The 15,142-nt window shown below is 40.8% G+C and overlaps 1 protein-coding gene across 2 annotated transcripts in view; it reads right to left on the minus strand.

The window, feature by feature from the left end:
* si:dkey-237h12.3 (teneurin-3) overlaps positions 1–15,142 on the minus strand; it is a 130,197-nt gene that overhangs the window by 36,123 nt on the left and 78,932 nt on the right. For both annotated transcript variants that reach the window (XM_026358623.1, XM_026358624.1), the window contains exons 9-14: positions 14,292–14,393; positions 14,008–14,202; positions 12,713–12,913; positions 7,749–7,934; positions 3,299–3,445; positions 2,616–2,832 (exon numbers count right to left, since the gene is read on the minus strand). In XM_026358623.1, the coding sequence (XP_026214408.1) occupies positions 2,616–2,832; positions 3,299–3,445; positions 7,749–7,934; positions 12,713–12,913; positions 14,008–14,202; positions 14,292–14,393 (1,048 nt within the window). The remainder of the gene's footprint in view (positions 1–2,615; positions 2,833–3,298; positions 3,446–7,748; positions 7,935–12,712; positions 12,914–14,007; positions 14,203–14,291; positions 14,394–15,142) is intronic.

Genomic DNA, 15,142 nt, shown 5'->3' on the forward strand with positions numbered 1-15,142 from the left:
TACGTATATGAGACAGGGATGATCAACAGCTTAGGCCTCTCTTATTTCCCTCCCGCTCCACGCCTGGCACAACTCTCTCCCATCCTTTATTTACCGGCTCAGGGAACAAGGCCACTTAAGAGCCTCAGCGAAGGTTCACTCTTTCTTCCCTGTGTCTCTATTAATCTTTCGAGAGGCAGACGGATGCTACAAGAGCTGAACCCCCAAACAAACGCCAAGTCACACCACCTGCCGAGACCCAAGAAATGAATCATATAATTCATGCATTCTTATCTGTCATTGTCTCACGCTAGCTGGTGAAAAAACACCATCTGAAAACCCACTGGGAGACTTGTGTGGGGACATGCGATATGGCTGAGGGAATAGCGGCAGGGAAAAAAAAAAAAAACCTAAACCACAACACATGTTTTATTCTCTGTGCTATACGAGATACAAGTTTACTACAGAGTTCTGAAACTTGACCACACATTGGAATCGCTTCCCTTTTCACTTGGCTCATACAATTGCTTCCTAAAAAAAAAAAAAAGAAGCAGCGCAATGACCTTTAACTGTTTCCATCTCTGCACTGTAGATATCAGATACTAGGCCACTAACAGTCACTGCTGCAGTTGGAAGTCATGATGTTCTACTGCCATTGTTCCACCGTGTCAGGGACTTTTTTATAATGTATACTCTGCAAAGGCTGTCGATAAATTATTCACCCTATAACCTCGAATGAATGTTTGAAAAATGTGGGTCTCCAAACAAACTCTGCGACTGCTCTATTCTGCTGCAATATGTGACTCTCTCCAAAACTATTTCATGTGTGCAGTGTTTATGCTGATAAGATACAGTTAAAAAAAAGGTAATTAATTTTGTCAAATTTAGTTGTACTGTTTGCGTGTTTGCAGAGAGTCTCAAATGCACCACAATGTTTTGACTATAAAACTAACTTTTACAAGCAGATAAAAAGGCAAATGAATATTCTGAGCAAGAGAGCTAATGCCACTGCCAGACATGAAATCGACAGTAAGCTGAAGACAATGAGGATGAGGATTACTAAGAACCCGGCTGGGGGGGTATTGCCTCATTCTATATTTTCAGTAAAGCATGCTATTTACATAAGGATTACTTTAAACTATTGGAGGAAATATTCCCCAAGCCTTCTGCACACACTTGGCAATCATTTCCCTCTCCATCACTCACTAAACAAACTCTACTCGTGATTCTGAACAGATGTGGTAGTGCACTGAGGTCTTGATGAAAAATATAACTCTTGAACACTGATGTAACGTGGTGGTCTTTTCACTGGCTACAGCCCTCTTTTCTTTTACATCAAATATTTCAGTCTTTACCTTGGATAAAAACCATAAAACTGTTGTGTAACTGCAAGGCATCATGAATAACAAGCCAGACCCAAAACCTGCAGGGTCACAGATTCAAATTTCCTGCTTCTCTGTACAATGTAATTCTCCCTTTTGCTGTCTACAATGAGTGCCAGAAATATCCAAATATACAAGCATTATAAAAGCTGTAAACTGGTTAATAGATACAAATAAAAGTATGAATATGATTTCCTTCATATTTATCAATGCTAAAATGTCTTTAAAGCAAATCATTAAAAAGCAGTTTTTAATGTACCCAGCACTAAAGCAATGCTACAGTATATAATATTACTTAAAGGCTACTAGGAAAGCATTACATTCTTATTATCATGCATTTTGTAATAACCTAAATGAGCAATTTAAAAGTTTGAAGTTTAAATCTAATGATAACTCTAGATTGAATATTAACTGACTGCAAGTGTTGGAACAACAGACAGGTCGAAGTCACTGCACCATCCACAGAGTAACTCTGAGGTAATGTATACGTTGTTACAACACTTTACAGCCATTTACCCTGCAACACAACAGAAAGCAGCTCCTATATGAGCTGTCAAACTAAAAAAAGAACTTGAAATTGCCCTAAGTGGAAAATGTGTCAAATTATGTATTACACAAGCGAAACAACAGGTGTAATTTCTATAGATTTTGCACCCAGTGATATCATACAAAACAAAAAAAATTACATTTTCCCCTTTGATGTTGCAGTCCAAAACAACATTAACTTTTTGGCTCTCTGTAATGGGACTGATTTAATGCAGTTTCCTGTTGGAAAGGCAGTTTCTCTAGGAGAAACCCTTTCTAGCGAATATCAAAGGGAAGTCTATTTAAGTGTGCTGGCCTCAGATATTGAAATATCCCATGTGATCGTCAGCCCACTGCATGATCAAAAATTTTGGTTTATGATAAGATATAGATTCCCTTCTAATCTGGAAATCCACATGGCCTTGTTCTTGTGATGTAAGAAACCAAATCCTCATGTTTTTACAGTCATAAGGATTGTTTAACGCAAGGAAGGAGTTCACTCTTTAGCTGTTAATCTTCACTAGCATAAAAAAAAGATGCTCTTGGCAACAACAAGCCTGTAAAGACACTTGTCACTGTGACTGCAAAGACAAAGAGATGTGACATTCTCTGACGTTTTGGAGAGGCTGCACAAACACAGGTGCCTCTTCCCAACTGGTAATGAGACAGCAAACAGCTAACGTGATCCAAATAATTAAAGAGCTGTCAGTAATTCATTAAGCTGCTTACCTGCTGTTGAATGGGTTATCCCAGGGTATCATGTGACTGCCGCTGGGGCCAATCAAAAAGCTGACACGATCATAAAAGCCCTTGGACGTGGGCTGTGCGGCTGAACTCTGGCCCTGACCCGCGATGGCAGTGGGGTCAGGCGAGCCGCGACAGTAGGTCTGACCCTGGCAGGATATTTGAGTGCAGCAGTCTGGGTCCATGCAGTCGACGAGCCCATCTGGAAAACAGGAGGGACAGTTAAGACGGGGAGGGAAAGGCGTCGCGAGCTCCATTACTGGGTTGAGCTCTGGTGCACACAGACGACTTCCACTGTGAACTTATGTTCATTACGGTGACAGCAGAGATGGGCTGACATGAAAGTTCATCACCTGATGTGAAGCTCAGAAGTTCTGGACTTTGTTGGCCAGGGTGAGGAGCAGCTCAGTAAAACTCGTGGAAAATCAATAATCTCATTTATCACTGCTGTACAGTATATTTTAAAGCATGCTGTTTACCAGGCTGCTCTGCTCCAACATTTGCATATTCTTTCCAGTGTTGTTTTATGTATGATTGATTTGTTTTGTTTGTTTGCACCGTCACTGAGGAGCCACATCAAAGCCAATTTTCTGACTGGCACAATAAGAGATACACGAGTTTTTGTGAAGCTAAAAGACTATTTGTACAAGGCTTTTACTTCCTCCTACCTCCCTCGTTATCCTTGCCATCTGAGCAGAGCGTTTCGGTCGCTACATCACATCCCAGCCCTCTCCATCCTGACTGGCAGATGCAGTGCCAGACGTTCTGATCCAGGATGCACCTCCCGTTGTTGTTGCAAAGCCCGGGGCAGCCGTCTGTCAACACATTATGTACGTGTCAAACAGCCGTACAAGTCGGAACGAGGAAATCAGGAGGACAAGGGGAGGGTGAGGGAGAAGACAAGAGCGAAAGGGGCCATTTAGAGTGGACAGGGGCAGAGGAGGGACAAAAATGATAAAAGACAGTACTGAGTGAACATACAGTATGTACACCTCTGACAGGACTGGGAATGTGGGTGAGGGTGTGAGGGGTTACAGTTGTTTCACATGAGCTTCAGGACCATGTTCGCTGCAGTGTGGAGAGAAATGTGTGAGACAAAAGAGGGAGAAACCTGCCGAGGTGTTTCCACCGTTACAGGCCAATGGAAGGCAGCGCGAGTGCATGTCGAGTTCAATCCTCACATCAGTTTACATCAAAGCATCACTTGTAATATGATTGTATGAATTAACAAAGGGCTTGAAGCCAAATTCAAACAAATTGAGTTTTCTCTTCTATATGAGCTCAAAGTTGCAAAAAGCCAATTTAAGAGGCTGAAAATCAGCACCTGTCCTGGAAGATGCTTTAAGAAATAGAGTAGTCCAGTTCAGACGCTAGAAACACTCATGTGAAGTAACAGCAACATCAAAGGGAGAGGGACGTATATATGTAAATAGGGAGAGAAGTGTGGGAAGAAGAGGGAGTCTCTACATTTACAGGAAACAGAGCACTTGCTGCCAGATCGCATTCCTTCTAGTGGAGGGTGAAGACAGGGAGCCGAAACATGACTAAACCACACTAGTTTGGGGCGTTTAATCTGGCAGACACAGGGAATTAGACAGAAAGGGGAGAGGGGGGGAGGAACCGTGGAGTCTGGTGTGAAACTGGTTAAGACGGACAGGAGATGAGGGGACATATCAGGGGAGCAGGATCACAGCAGAAACATTATGATCGACTCGGACATAGAACAGGTGTATATACGCCGTGCTAGGAAAGACAGAGAGCAGGGAGGGATTGTTTGTGACAATCTCCCTTGGGGGTGTAGTGGTTCAATTTACCTTTATATCCTATCTTGACTGCTCCTATTACACAACCGAGGAAAGGGAAACATTTGGAAAAGAAAATTACTTATCTCTGTGGTGGCAGAGAGCTAAGACTGACAAACACATTTACTTATTGTAACTTACAGGGAGCACAAAAAGTGGAAACGGCTGCTGGCATAAAGCTGATGTACCTGCCAACTTGGTTTAAACGTTTGGAAAAGAAGCTTTGCAGGTAGTTCCCCCGAAGATTATCGTTGCCTGTGCCACGTTTTAGCTTCTGCTCTAATTTCAATCTCTCGACTGTGTATGTAAATCACAGTCGTTCTGGCGATTGAGCTGAATAGCTAATGCTAAGCATGATTGGCAGGATATGGCTGATATTACTGAAAGAGAGGAAAGCAGCGAACTTGCTTTTTTTTTTTTCTCTTTCTAAACAGAGTTCACATTTTTCAAGTAAAGTAAAGGTGTTGAGTTGGATCAGAAAATCATCATAAAAAGAGTATAATTCTCAAGCAAAGTGAAAAGTGTTTTTTTTTTACCTGATACTCTGGAATCCAGGGCTATACATGAAAGCCAAGAGGGAGTTGAGGAGAGAAAGATAGGTAGGCAGACAGGTATACAGACACAAAATAGAGAAGAGATTGGATATAAGTAGGTGTTAGGCAAAGAAATGCAAATAGAATAAACAAGTAGAAAATTGATTTTAGAGAACGAGACAGAAGCTGGAGATTTAGAAGAGCAGATTCAGAGTTACAGTAAGGGAGGGAAAAAAAATCAGTATGTGCAAACCTAGACAGCAAACCTAGAGTGTAGATGTTAATTAAAGCAGCAAGTGATTAATCAGAATTATAGATGCTTCCATCATCAAAACTTTTCTCTGCGAAAGCTCCTTGGATGGTGATTATATTACAGTGCAAGGGAAGCAACAAAAAAAAAAATGAATGCAGCATCATCAGCTCAGTAAAATATTCATTGTTAACACTCTCCATCTGCTTTGCTTTGCCAAAGCAAGACGGGCTAACACAAAGAAGAACACACTGTTTCTCCTGATATCGGAGTGTTACAACACTCTTTGTTTTCTGACTATATGAGCCAGTTTCATCTTGGCCTGCTTCAAAACATTTTACTGTCTGCTTGTCAGGATGTGTGTAGACCAGCCCTCACTCTAATATGAATGCATCATGAAGCAGAATACTGAACTTTTTTTTTTCCTTTCCTTTTCAATTTTATTGTCATCTCCACTTCGGTGATTTCAACAACTGCACAGCAATGAACCGGCAGCACACTAAGACGAATCAAAAACACCTTAGTGGTAAACTGCAGTGCTGAGAAAGCAGTGACAATGGGTTAAGCCTTGCATATAAAACAGGATCTAGATGCTTGTGACAAAAGAATGGCCGAGGAAGTCCTCTATTCAAGCTCTGGCCATGTAATGTGATTAAAAGGCGCTTTGTGCAAATGGCAGTTATTCAGGGTTTGAAAGACAAAATAAGCTCCCGGTTCTCCAAGAAAAGGTAACGCACTGCCTATTCATCGCCACTGCATCCAAAGCTAGGAGTTACTTTCCTGACAGGAGCCTTAAACAGAAGAGAAGAAAGAGAAAATGGATGGTGCGCAGTTGGCCCCGAGGAGGGAAAGATTAATTCGATCAGGAATGTGACCCTGCAACAATTCCCCCACTACTATCTCCTGTCCCGTCAGAGATGGATTTGTGTTGGATGGACCAGAGAGTGCTGATGAGAGAACTTGTAAATACATAATTAGGACTCAATAGTTTGGAGTGCCAGATCTTTTTTTTCCCCTCAGGGAATTTGTCGTCATTGAGAGGTTGGAGATGACACTTTGGGGAATGCGGTTTGACGCAGCGTGTCAGGGTTTAACTACAAGACCTTTGACAGGGGGTACGGTGTCGAGGAAGTTGGAGCTAAAGGTCAATAGGAAGTGACATCTCAGAACTCATTATCCTCATTAATGCCAGGTGAAGCACTGCCTTTTCAGAAAAATAATATTCCAAAGAGGCCTACCCGTGGCTTTTCAGCTCCCTAAATACCTGCCCTTGACTCACTAATACATGAGCATCACTTCGGCAGTTTAAAAGGTGGAATACCTAAATGGATGAGAGAAATCCTACAAAGTTGATGTGAGACACTGAAAAAACAAAGATTTAGAGACAGAAAAAAATGAAATAGAATATAGAATATTTATATAATTTTCTTTTTTTAGTGGGAGAGAAGTATATTGTTTAAATTATTGAATGTAAAATACAACTGTGTTTATCTTTATCTGTCACAGTTGAAAATGGGTTTTAACACCAACCCAATTAATTCAAACTGCTTCCTTTACCACATTTTATTAGCTGCTGGAGAGCTGTTGCTATGAAAACTCCAACACAACGGCAGAAGCAGAAGAAAACAAACCAAAAACAAGAATAATAATTAAAAAAAGGAAAACAGGCTCTTAATATATTCAGCAATATTCCCCATGACTAGTGATAGAACAAGTACAGTGCTGTGGAGAACTATCCAACCCTGTCCTGATTTCTTCTCTTTCTGTATGCATCTCATGTTAAACTGTTTCAGATCTTCAAACAGAATCTAACATAAAACAACCTGAGCAAACACAATATGCAGCTGTATTTTTTAAAGCTTTTATTTTTTAGCCTTAGGGGGAAACACTATTTGCTCCCTTGGTTACTACGGTACATCCAAAAACCTACCAAACTGCATTGATCAGTTTGGGAAGGGTTAGAAGGCTATATCTAGGGCCCCACGGATCCACAGTGAGATCGAAGATTTGGAACTGTGCTGTACCTTTCTAGAAGTGGCCAAGCTTTCAAAATTATTTCAAAATCATGGCAAAAACTCATCCAGATACAAGAAAATCACACAAACTGTATGCTTCTCTCAATAAAGTTAAGTTATCATGTCTCCACTATCAAGCAGACACTGGATACAAATGGGAGAGTGGTGTATCTTACAATTTTCTTATTCAGTTGCCAAACAGAAGACTGTGGCTGATCAACATTTCGTAACTAGAAAAAGGATGGTTTCGATAATTGATGCTAAACTGAACAGCAAGAAACACATAAGCACTGAAAATAATAGAAAGCATTTATCATGTTATTTGCAAAAAGTACTTGTTGGGAGCAGGTATGATCTGTGTCCTTCCAGCAGATGCTTGAAATTGCACTGAAAATCCTGACATTCACACTCCACAGATGCTCTTTTAAGCCGGCTCATAAATGAATTTCCTCTGTAGTTCGTGCCCTTCTGTCAAGTGTGTGTAGGTGTACAGTGCTGCATGTGTCATCGTGGCTCACCAATGGTGCAGTGTTCACCCGTCCAGCCCTGGTGGCAGTCACACTTGCCCTCACGACAGACTCCGTGGTCGATGCAGCGTGGGTGACAGTCCCTCTGCTCGCATTCTGGTCCTGTCCAGCCTTCTTCACAGTGACACACACCGCTGATGCACGAGCCGTGGGGACCGCAGTCCACCACACACACCTCTGTAGCAAAACAAAAAGCCATAGAGACATGTAGCTTCTGTTCTGTAAAAAGGATTTTTTTCCTTTCTGTGCTGACTTGTTTTTGTATTCAGTACAGATGCATCTGCCACTGCTGAAAATTGTCTGATATTTGCTGAGAACTGGTGGCTCCCTCAGCTAAAGCGGCCCAGTAGGTTTACAGCTTTTGTGAATGTTTCATTGCTTTTGCTAAACACTGTGTTATAGATCATTCTGACATTGTAAAGCTGCTGATACGTTGATCACATTTCATCTACAGAGATTTAAAATCATATATTAAAAAAACATAGAATGTAGAAAGTGTCTTTTACTGATTTCTCTCGCTTCTCAATCTCAATAGATACATTCATTTTTAAATGAATGTACATATATAGTACATAGTATGTACATATACATACATACATATTTGACATACAACATATCAGAGCATTGTAACTTTGCAGAAATGGAAAACAATCAACTTTTATTATCACCAAAACAAAACAAAAAAAAAGTTTAGAAAAAGAAAAAGAGGCTAACTCGTCTTCTAAGATATTAATCTTGATATATAGTGTTATTACTTTTATGGCACCAGGCAATAATGAAGTCCCTTAAATTCTTAGTGCTTGACATTTAATCTGTAAATTGTGTTCTCTATAGTATACACAACAACAACCCAGTGCACTCAGACTGCATTAAAAACAACTCAAACGTAATGACTGTGTTAGAAAGCATGTTAAAGAGATAAAGTTTAAACACAAAATCAAAAAGAAACACACTGTGCAATGATAGGTGTTCTTATAATGGCGAATGGATGATATATGCATCCGTTTAAATCTATTTCATGTAAACTCTAATCAGCCACAAATTGTGGAGGACTTTCATTTGCTTATCAGCAAACGGCTCCAATCAGTGCAACAACCGCGTCCTTACCATCTGAAATGACATCAAAGCTTATCACTAAATGTAAGTATAGTCTGAAAAATTACCTTTTTTTTCCCCATGCACAAGCGACACAGGTTATTATTGTCATTTCTGTTTCTGCAGCCACTTAAAGTTGGCTTTATCAGAGTAATTTTATAGACCACTTTATTTTCTCATGAGTGCAGAGGCACAAAAATTAAACAAAACCTGTCATCACTCAAAAAAATCGAAATTCAGAGCACAAGAACAATAAAGCACTGCAATTACTCTGTATCTAAAAACTTCAAAAACAGGTTTTAAATATTCCAAAAGCTCATTTACATGAAGTCTTGGCAGACTGAGGTGAGGGTTGGGAATTTAAGCAGATTCTTATCTCCTGACTCAGAGATGTTAGATGAACATGTTTTCCTCAAGTACAGAGCATCGGAACCAGCAGAGACACTGTAATGAATCGGTGTTAATTTCAGAAAGTATAATTCAGATGATTGAATCCGTGAGCGGTGAGCGGTTTAGTCGTTAGTCGACTGGATGCGATGCTCAACAAGCTGCGGCTGTTTTAGCCCGAGAATGAGAACTGTTCATTTACTGGAACCGAGAGCTTCTATCAAAGTTTGTGAACAGAAATATGCCATAAAGCTTTTTGCTGTGACAATAGTCTGTGTGCTGGAGGAAAGCAGCTCGAGTATGACCTCAAATTTTAAGTGACTGGATGTTCCAGGAAATTTATACAGCCCCATAACCGAAAAGTTTGTGACTTTTCAGAACAAACTTGTTATAACCTGCAGGGAAAGCAAATTATCCTAGAGACATCTTCCTGCTGCCCAAAATGCAACAAGACATGGATAAAATCTGCTCATTGTATTTATGTATTTTTGTTTTCTAAGCCACTGCTTTACCCACAGTCATCTCCTTTACTGAGGCCCTTTTAAATGTCTGTTTCCAGCTCTCTAAATAGAGTTTTTCTTCGACTGAGAGACCTTGGATGGTTCTGATTAAGTCGAGCCGACACTGTAGAATATTAAGCATGTCTCTGGAGGGGAGTCATTCGATTCCATGGGGATTCCTCCTTGCCATAGAATCTATGCAATCAATTTTTCATTAGTGCAAAAGTGTTTATCTGCCTTTAACATGCCCCTGACTCGAGTGGGATAGGGGTTGTGTGCAGTCGATCCATGCTACGCGCTTGTTAATTAAAGTTTATTTAATTGTGGAAGAACCGCAGCATTAATTAAGAAGGAATCCTCCACCCATCCAGGTGGGTAAACTCCCTAACATTTGGACTGTGCTGAGGCTGGCCCCACTAGACTCGCTATTGACAGGCCGGAGATGTCTTGCCGAGTGGGAGGAATGTGTCTGGAATTTGGAAAGGAATAACAAATTGCCTTTCTTTAAAAAAGAAAATAAAGTGAGACACAGGAAAAAAAAAAAAAACCTGTTCACCTAAACAATCATTCTTTCTTCTTGGGAACAGACCAAACGGGCTTCATGCGGCTTCAAAAGGTCTGTACACACATCTATCATCTCAAATGTACCATTCAGCCTCCTTATGTTTTAATTTACAATTGAATTTAAGCCAAGAGAAATATATTCAAAGGCTTTTTTATGCTGACAGAAACAAACTGCAACTTCTGCTTTTAACTGTTTGACTCAGTATGGCCAATGCGTTTCTCTCAGGGTTCAACCCAGAGAATGAGTCTATTGTGAGGGGGAAACGGCGCATAAATCACCTGAATCTCAGGCACAGATAACAGATGGGAGGGGCCAGCCTTTGAACTAACATGTCACCTACCTGTGTAGGAAGGCGAGCGTGCTGAATACAAAGCTGGAAACAAATGAAGAGGCACTGCTGTGAGCAGATGGGAATACATCGCTGTCTCTCGTCTAAAATCTAAACTATACTGCTACAACTGAGACTTTTTTTTTTTTGGAAATGTTTGAAACAAATCTTTAAGTCTCTTTAAACACAACACACATTTGTGTTAACTTTGAAAAAGAGCATATGCTGGATTGCACAAGAGTAATGTTTAGAGTCGAAGCCCTGTTAACATATGCTGTTTCAAACCAACTCTTGCTGCAAGTGTTGATTACCAACCTTTAAGGGTGTGAACGCACACACAGCTTGATTTATTTAGTCCAAAACATAATGAAGCAGTTGGAGTTTCTTATTTTGTTAATTTAGGCTCAAACTGAAAGCAAACCAAAACTTGTAATTGTCACAGGGATTTGCATGTTTCCTGATAATGAATCCTGATAATGAATCTGTTCCTGTAATTAAATTTAAGCTAAATCAGACTCTTTTTCTTCTAATTCAGCTTTTGCTGTAGTGTAGTAAAAGAACACAAAATAAAGAGGAAATGACGAACAGATAAGTCTCTCAACTTTAATGCCGATACAGGTCGTTTGTCCCAACCCTCCCCACCGTTTACTGCTGTTACAAATGACCTAAAACATCGTATTTAACAGGAGGACAGTCTTGGAACAGCCTGCAGAGCTTTGCCCTCAGTCCTTTCTTTTGTTATCCTGATCTTTCTAAGCATGACTGACTCCTGGCTATCAGATGTCAACATCTGCCTCTTCAAACCTGTGAAAGCTTTTGTTTTCAGTTTGTCTCCCACTGTCAGTTCACATTACTTTTGTTTTCCTACTTGGAAAAGAACTGAGACCTTCTGAGGCGTGTGAGTGAGTTTGTGTTGCATCAACAGACATTTCATGTTGTTCTCATGTTGAAAGATGAATCAAATTGCTTAAACTGCAAAGTTGGTCTTGGTATTAAAGGCGCTCGTTGTGATCACATTCTCATCATCATAAAATGTTTCTTGTATTAGTGAAAAAGTATAACTGTCTAAAACCGCACCAAACTGAGTGTGATACAGGGAAGATGTAGCCTACAGCTCATCAAACTCCAGGCCTGACAGTAAAGAACCGACTGTAGAGCTGATGTGATGGAAAACTTCAGCCAGTCAGGCTCCCATTTATCACTCCTGGTGCATACGCAGTCTATAAATCAGTAGGACATCACAAATTAATAATTTTGTTTTCCTACAGGAGGAAGCTGAAAAATACTGATATCACCCAACAAGCACATTTAACCTGATCCTGACTGCACTATATACAACAGTTTATGTCCAATGTACAAATTCACCACATACAGTATGACTACATCTTACTTTCAGTTTAATTTCTATTAAAACTTCAATAATTGTTTTATTAAGACGCCCACATACACAGACACACTGCACTGCATGATGTAGATGTATTATTCCAACCTACACCCTCATAATATAAGCTGTGGGATAAAAAACTGCAGCTGCTGTTGTGGACACCTGGTGTCTGCAGTGTCTGTGCACCGCACAACAGGGGGGGAAGTTTATTTGGAATAAATACAAATGTTGGTGCCAATTTTCTAGCTAGACAAACTACATCCACAAGGAAAGTTCTAAAACTCCCTGCAATGAATAAATGAATGTCATAAAAGACCTCGAGGATTACAAGTTTAGGTAATGTGCCATTTAATTCTTTCTTTGTAGACTTTGAATATTCCATATTTGGCACCTTCAGTGGTCGTATCAAAGAATAGAAAAAGACAGAGGTTGTCATTTTTCCTGTAAACAAGAACTTAGGCCATCAGAATAAGTTCTAAAAGTTAAATAGTTATGTTTTCAGCTTTTCAAATGGCAGATTTGTTATTGTCTGTGCCAGATGTGATGTATTTGGGTTAAATCGTCTTTTCCTAGATCAAAACATTAGTTGATAAAATTATTGGCACTTAATGAAAATAATGTCGGCTGCAGTCTGAGGCACATGGAAAAAAAAAAAGTATCTTAAGTGACGGAGAAGAAGATGAAACATGTTCTGACCTATGGAGCAGTCGGCTCCTGTCCAGTTGGCCTCGCAGATGCAGGTTCCCGAATCGGTGTTGAAGGTGCCGTGACTGGAGCACTGCTCTGGACAAGTGCTCTTCAAAATCTCACAGTTGATCCCGCCCCAGCCTGGGTTACAGTGGCACTCACCGTGATGACAGGCTCCGTGACCGGAGCATGTCGGGTCCACACAGTCCACTGAGGACACAGAGCGAGGACGACAGTGATGTCAGTTTACCACTTCAAAACAGGATATCAAACCTGCCTATTTACCTTGGCCACTTTAACTCAGCTAACAGCCAAAAATCATTTCTAGAGTAGAAGTGTTTCAGGGCCACATGATGGCTGGTGAACCACAGCTGAAATTGTTGCAGTGTTTAGTGATGGCTGGTAGTAATTTTCCACCCTATGTTCAACTGGCTCCTCTACAGTATATTATAGGGTACTTCCAATATACTGACAGCATAATTATGCTCCATTATAGGCAGTAGGAAAAGGAGCACAATTAGTGTCTAGACAGATGTAATCAATTACTATTATCAATTTGCAGATCAACTCGTTGATCTAGGTTAATAATTGGCAATTATGACCAACATAATCAACCCATTACTAACAAGGGATAATTTGCAACAGCGTTATTGTGTTTCCTCTGGAGCTCATTGTTCGCTGCATTTCCATATCTGTTGGACACTGATATTGATTATTTACCTGAGCCAATTCATCAAATTGGAGCCCTTGTGTGCAAGCTTGGAACTACACATTCTGTCCCATATGGCTTTGCTTCAAAGAAAACCACAATACATTCATTTAGCAAACTCAATATCTTTTCACATGTAAGGTCAGCGACCCATACATGTAAATCTGAGCTGATAATTGCCTTTTGTCTGCATGGAGATCAATAAAGTTAAATGCACTGAAGTGAAGTGGAGGCTGGAAGAGGTTGACAAGAAAGAAGAAAAAGCTCTTCCTCAATAAGCTGAGGAACAGATGCCAGTGACTGATCGATTTTAACAGGTGTCTTCAACTGTGGAGCGTTCCAATAGGTGACTGCATCAACGGGCACCGCACAATCTATTCCAGCTGGTAACCTCATGTGGTCTAAACACTAAGAGTGAGTTAATTTATACACAGGGTATCAATAACAACATCCAAAGCATTATCCGCTCAGTGGAGTTGAAAACACCAATTGTTTCACCAATGGACTGTGTTGATTCCCCCTGAGCTTTATACACAACTATGGTGCATCTAGCTGCTTTGAATCCAATGAAAGGAAGCTTTTTTCCCCCATTTACCTTGTTCACAGTTGGTTCCTTTGTGGCCCGTGTTGCACACACAGTTGCCTGCCACGCAGTGTCCGTGTCCCCCACATTGGGGATCGATACACTGGGAGGCGGGAACGTCACACTCGGTGCCCTTCCAGCCGCTGTAGCACTGACAGCGCCCCCTGGTGTACTGGCCGTTACCGCTGCACAGAACTGGACAGGCGGCTGAGGAGGGACAGCAGTATATTTCATCCCCAAATTGTAAAAGTGTCATAACACGGTATGTCAGAGTAATATATGTTCCTAATAATTACCTCTGGAACAGTACGGCCCGATGAATCCTGGGAAGCAGTGACATGATCCCGCCACACATTCTCCGTTCCCGTAACAGTTGTGTGTGCACTCGGTGACAGATTCTGTGGGTACAGCAGTGTGCAAGTCCAACTATTAATAACTCATCAGACTGACATATTAGAGCAAATCTGAAATTCCTCCGTAATATATCATTTGACAGCTGTATGGTTTCAGAAGTGCTGCGAGACAGCCGAGATACCAACTTCCCCCTGCATGAGTGTAAGCTTTCTAAGCATCCTTTATCTGCAGTACTCGTATCAGGCATGGCATACATTTACAGCTATTTGTCCATGTCCCACTAAGGTCTAAGCCTCCATAACATGTATGCTACAGCCCGACTGCTCTGATCTAAGCCTTGTTAAATAAAAGCTACACTGGCATTTTAAATTACACCAAATAATTCCATTTCCTTGATACATTTTCTTTTTTGTCCTCTCCCGAATCATCCACTCCCTCTCACCAAACCCCTTGAATGACTGATCATGCCCACACAAGCCATGCAATCTCCTGAGTGTTTACATCTCAAATCCTCTCTGAGTTGAAGTTAATCTGACATATCCTAGAGACAGATCTTGTGTTCATTCAACAGACCATCGCTCATAAAGGGCACCCCCAAAAGACCGGGACCCTCATTTTGATCGGCGTTAAGAGGGCAAACTTTTTTGTTATTACTCTAGCTTGTATTGGATGTTCATTGAGCCTGTGTTGGACCCAGGCAATTTTGACCTCACACATCGATACCTTCATATTTGTACGGCTGGATCAATGGAATTCCCAGAAGGAAACAGAACCTTAGTGTTTTTCCTACCTC

The sequence above is a fragment of the Anabas testudineus genome, chromosome 10, assembly GCF_900324465.2.
Source record: "Anabas testudineus chromosome 10, fAnaTes1.2, whole genome shotgun sequence".
In the NCBI taxonomy this organism is placed as follows: Eukaryota; Metazoa; Chordata; class Actinopteri; order Anabantiformes; family Anabantidae; genus Anabas; species Anabas testudineus.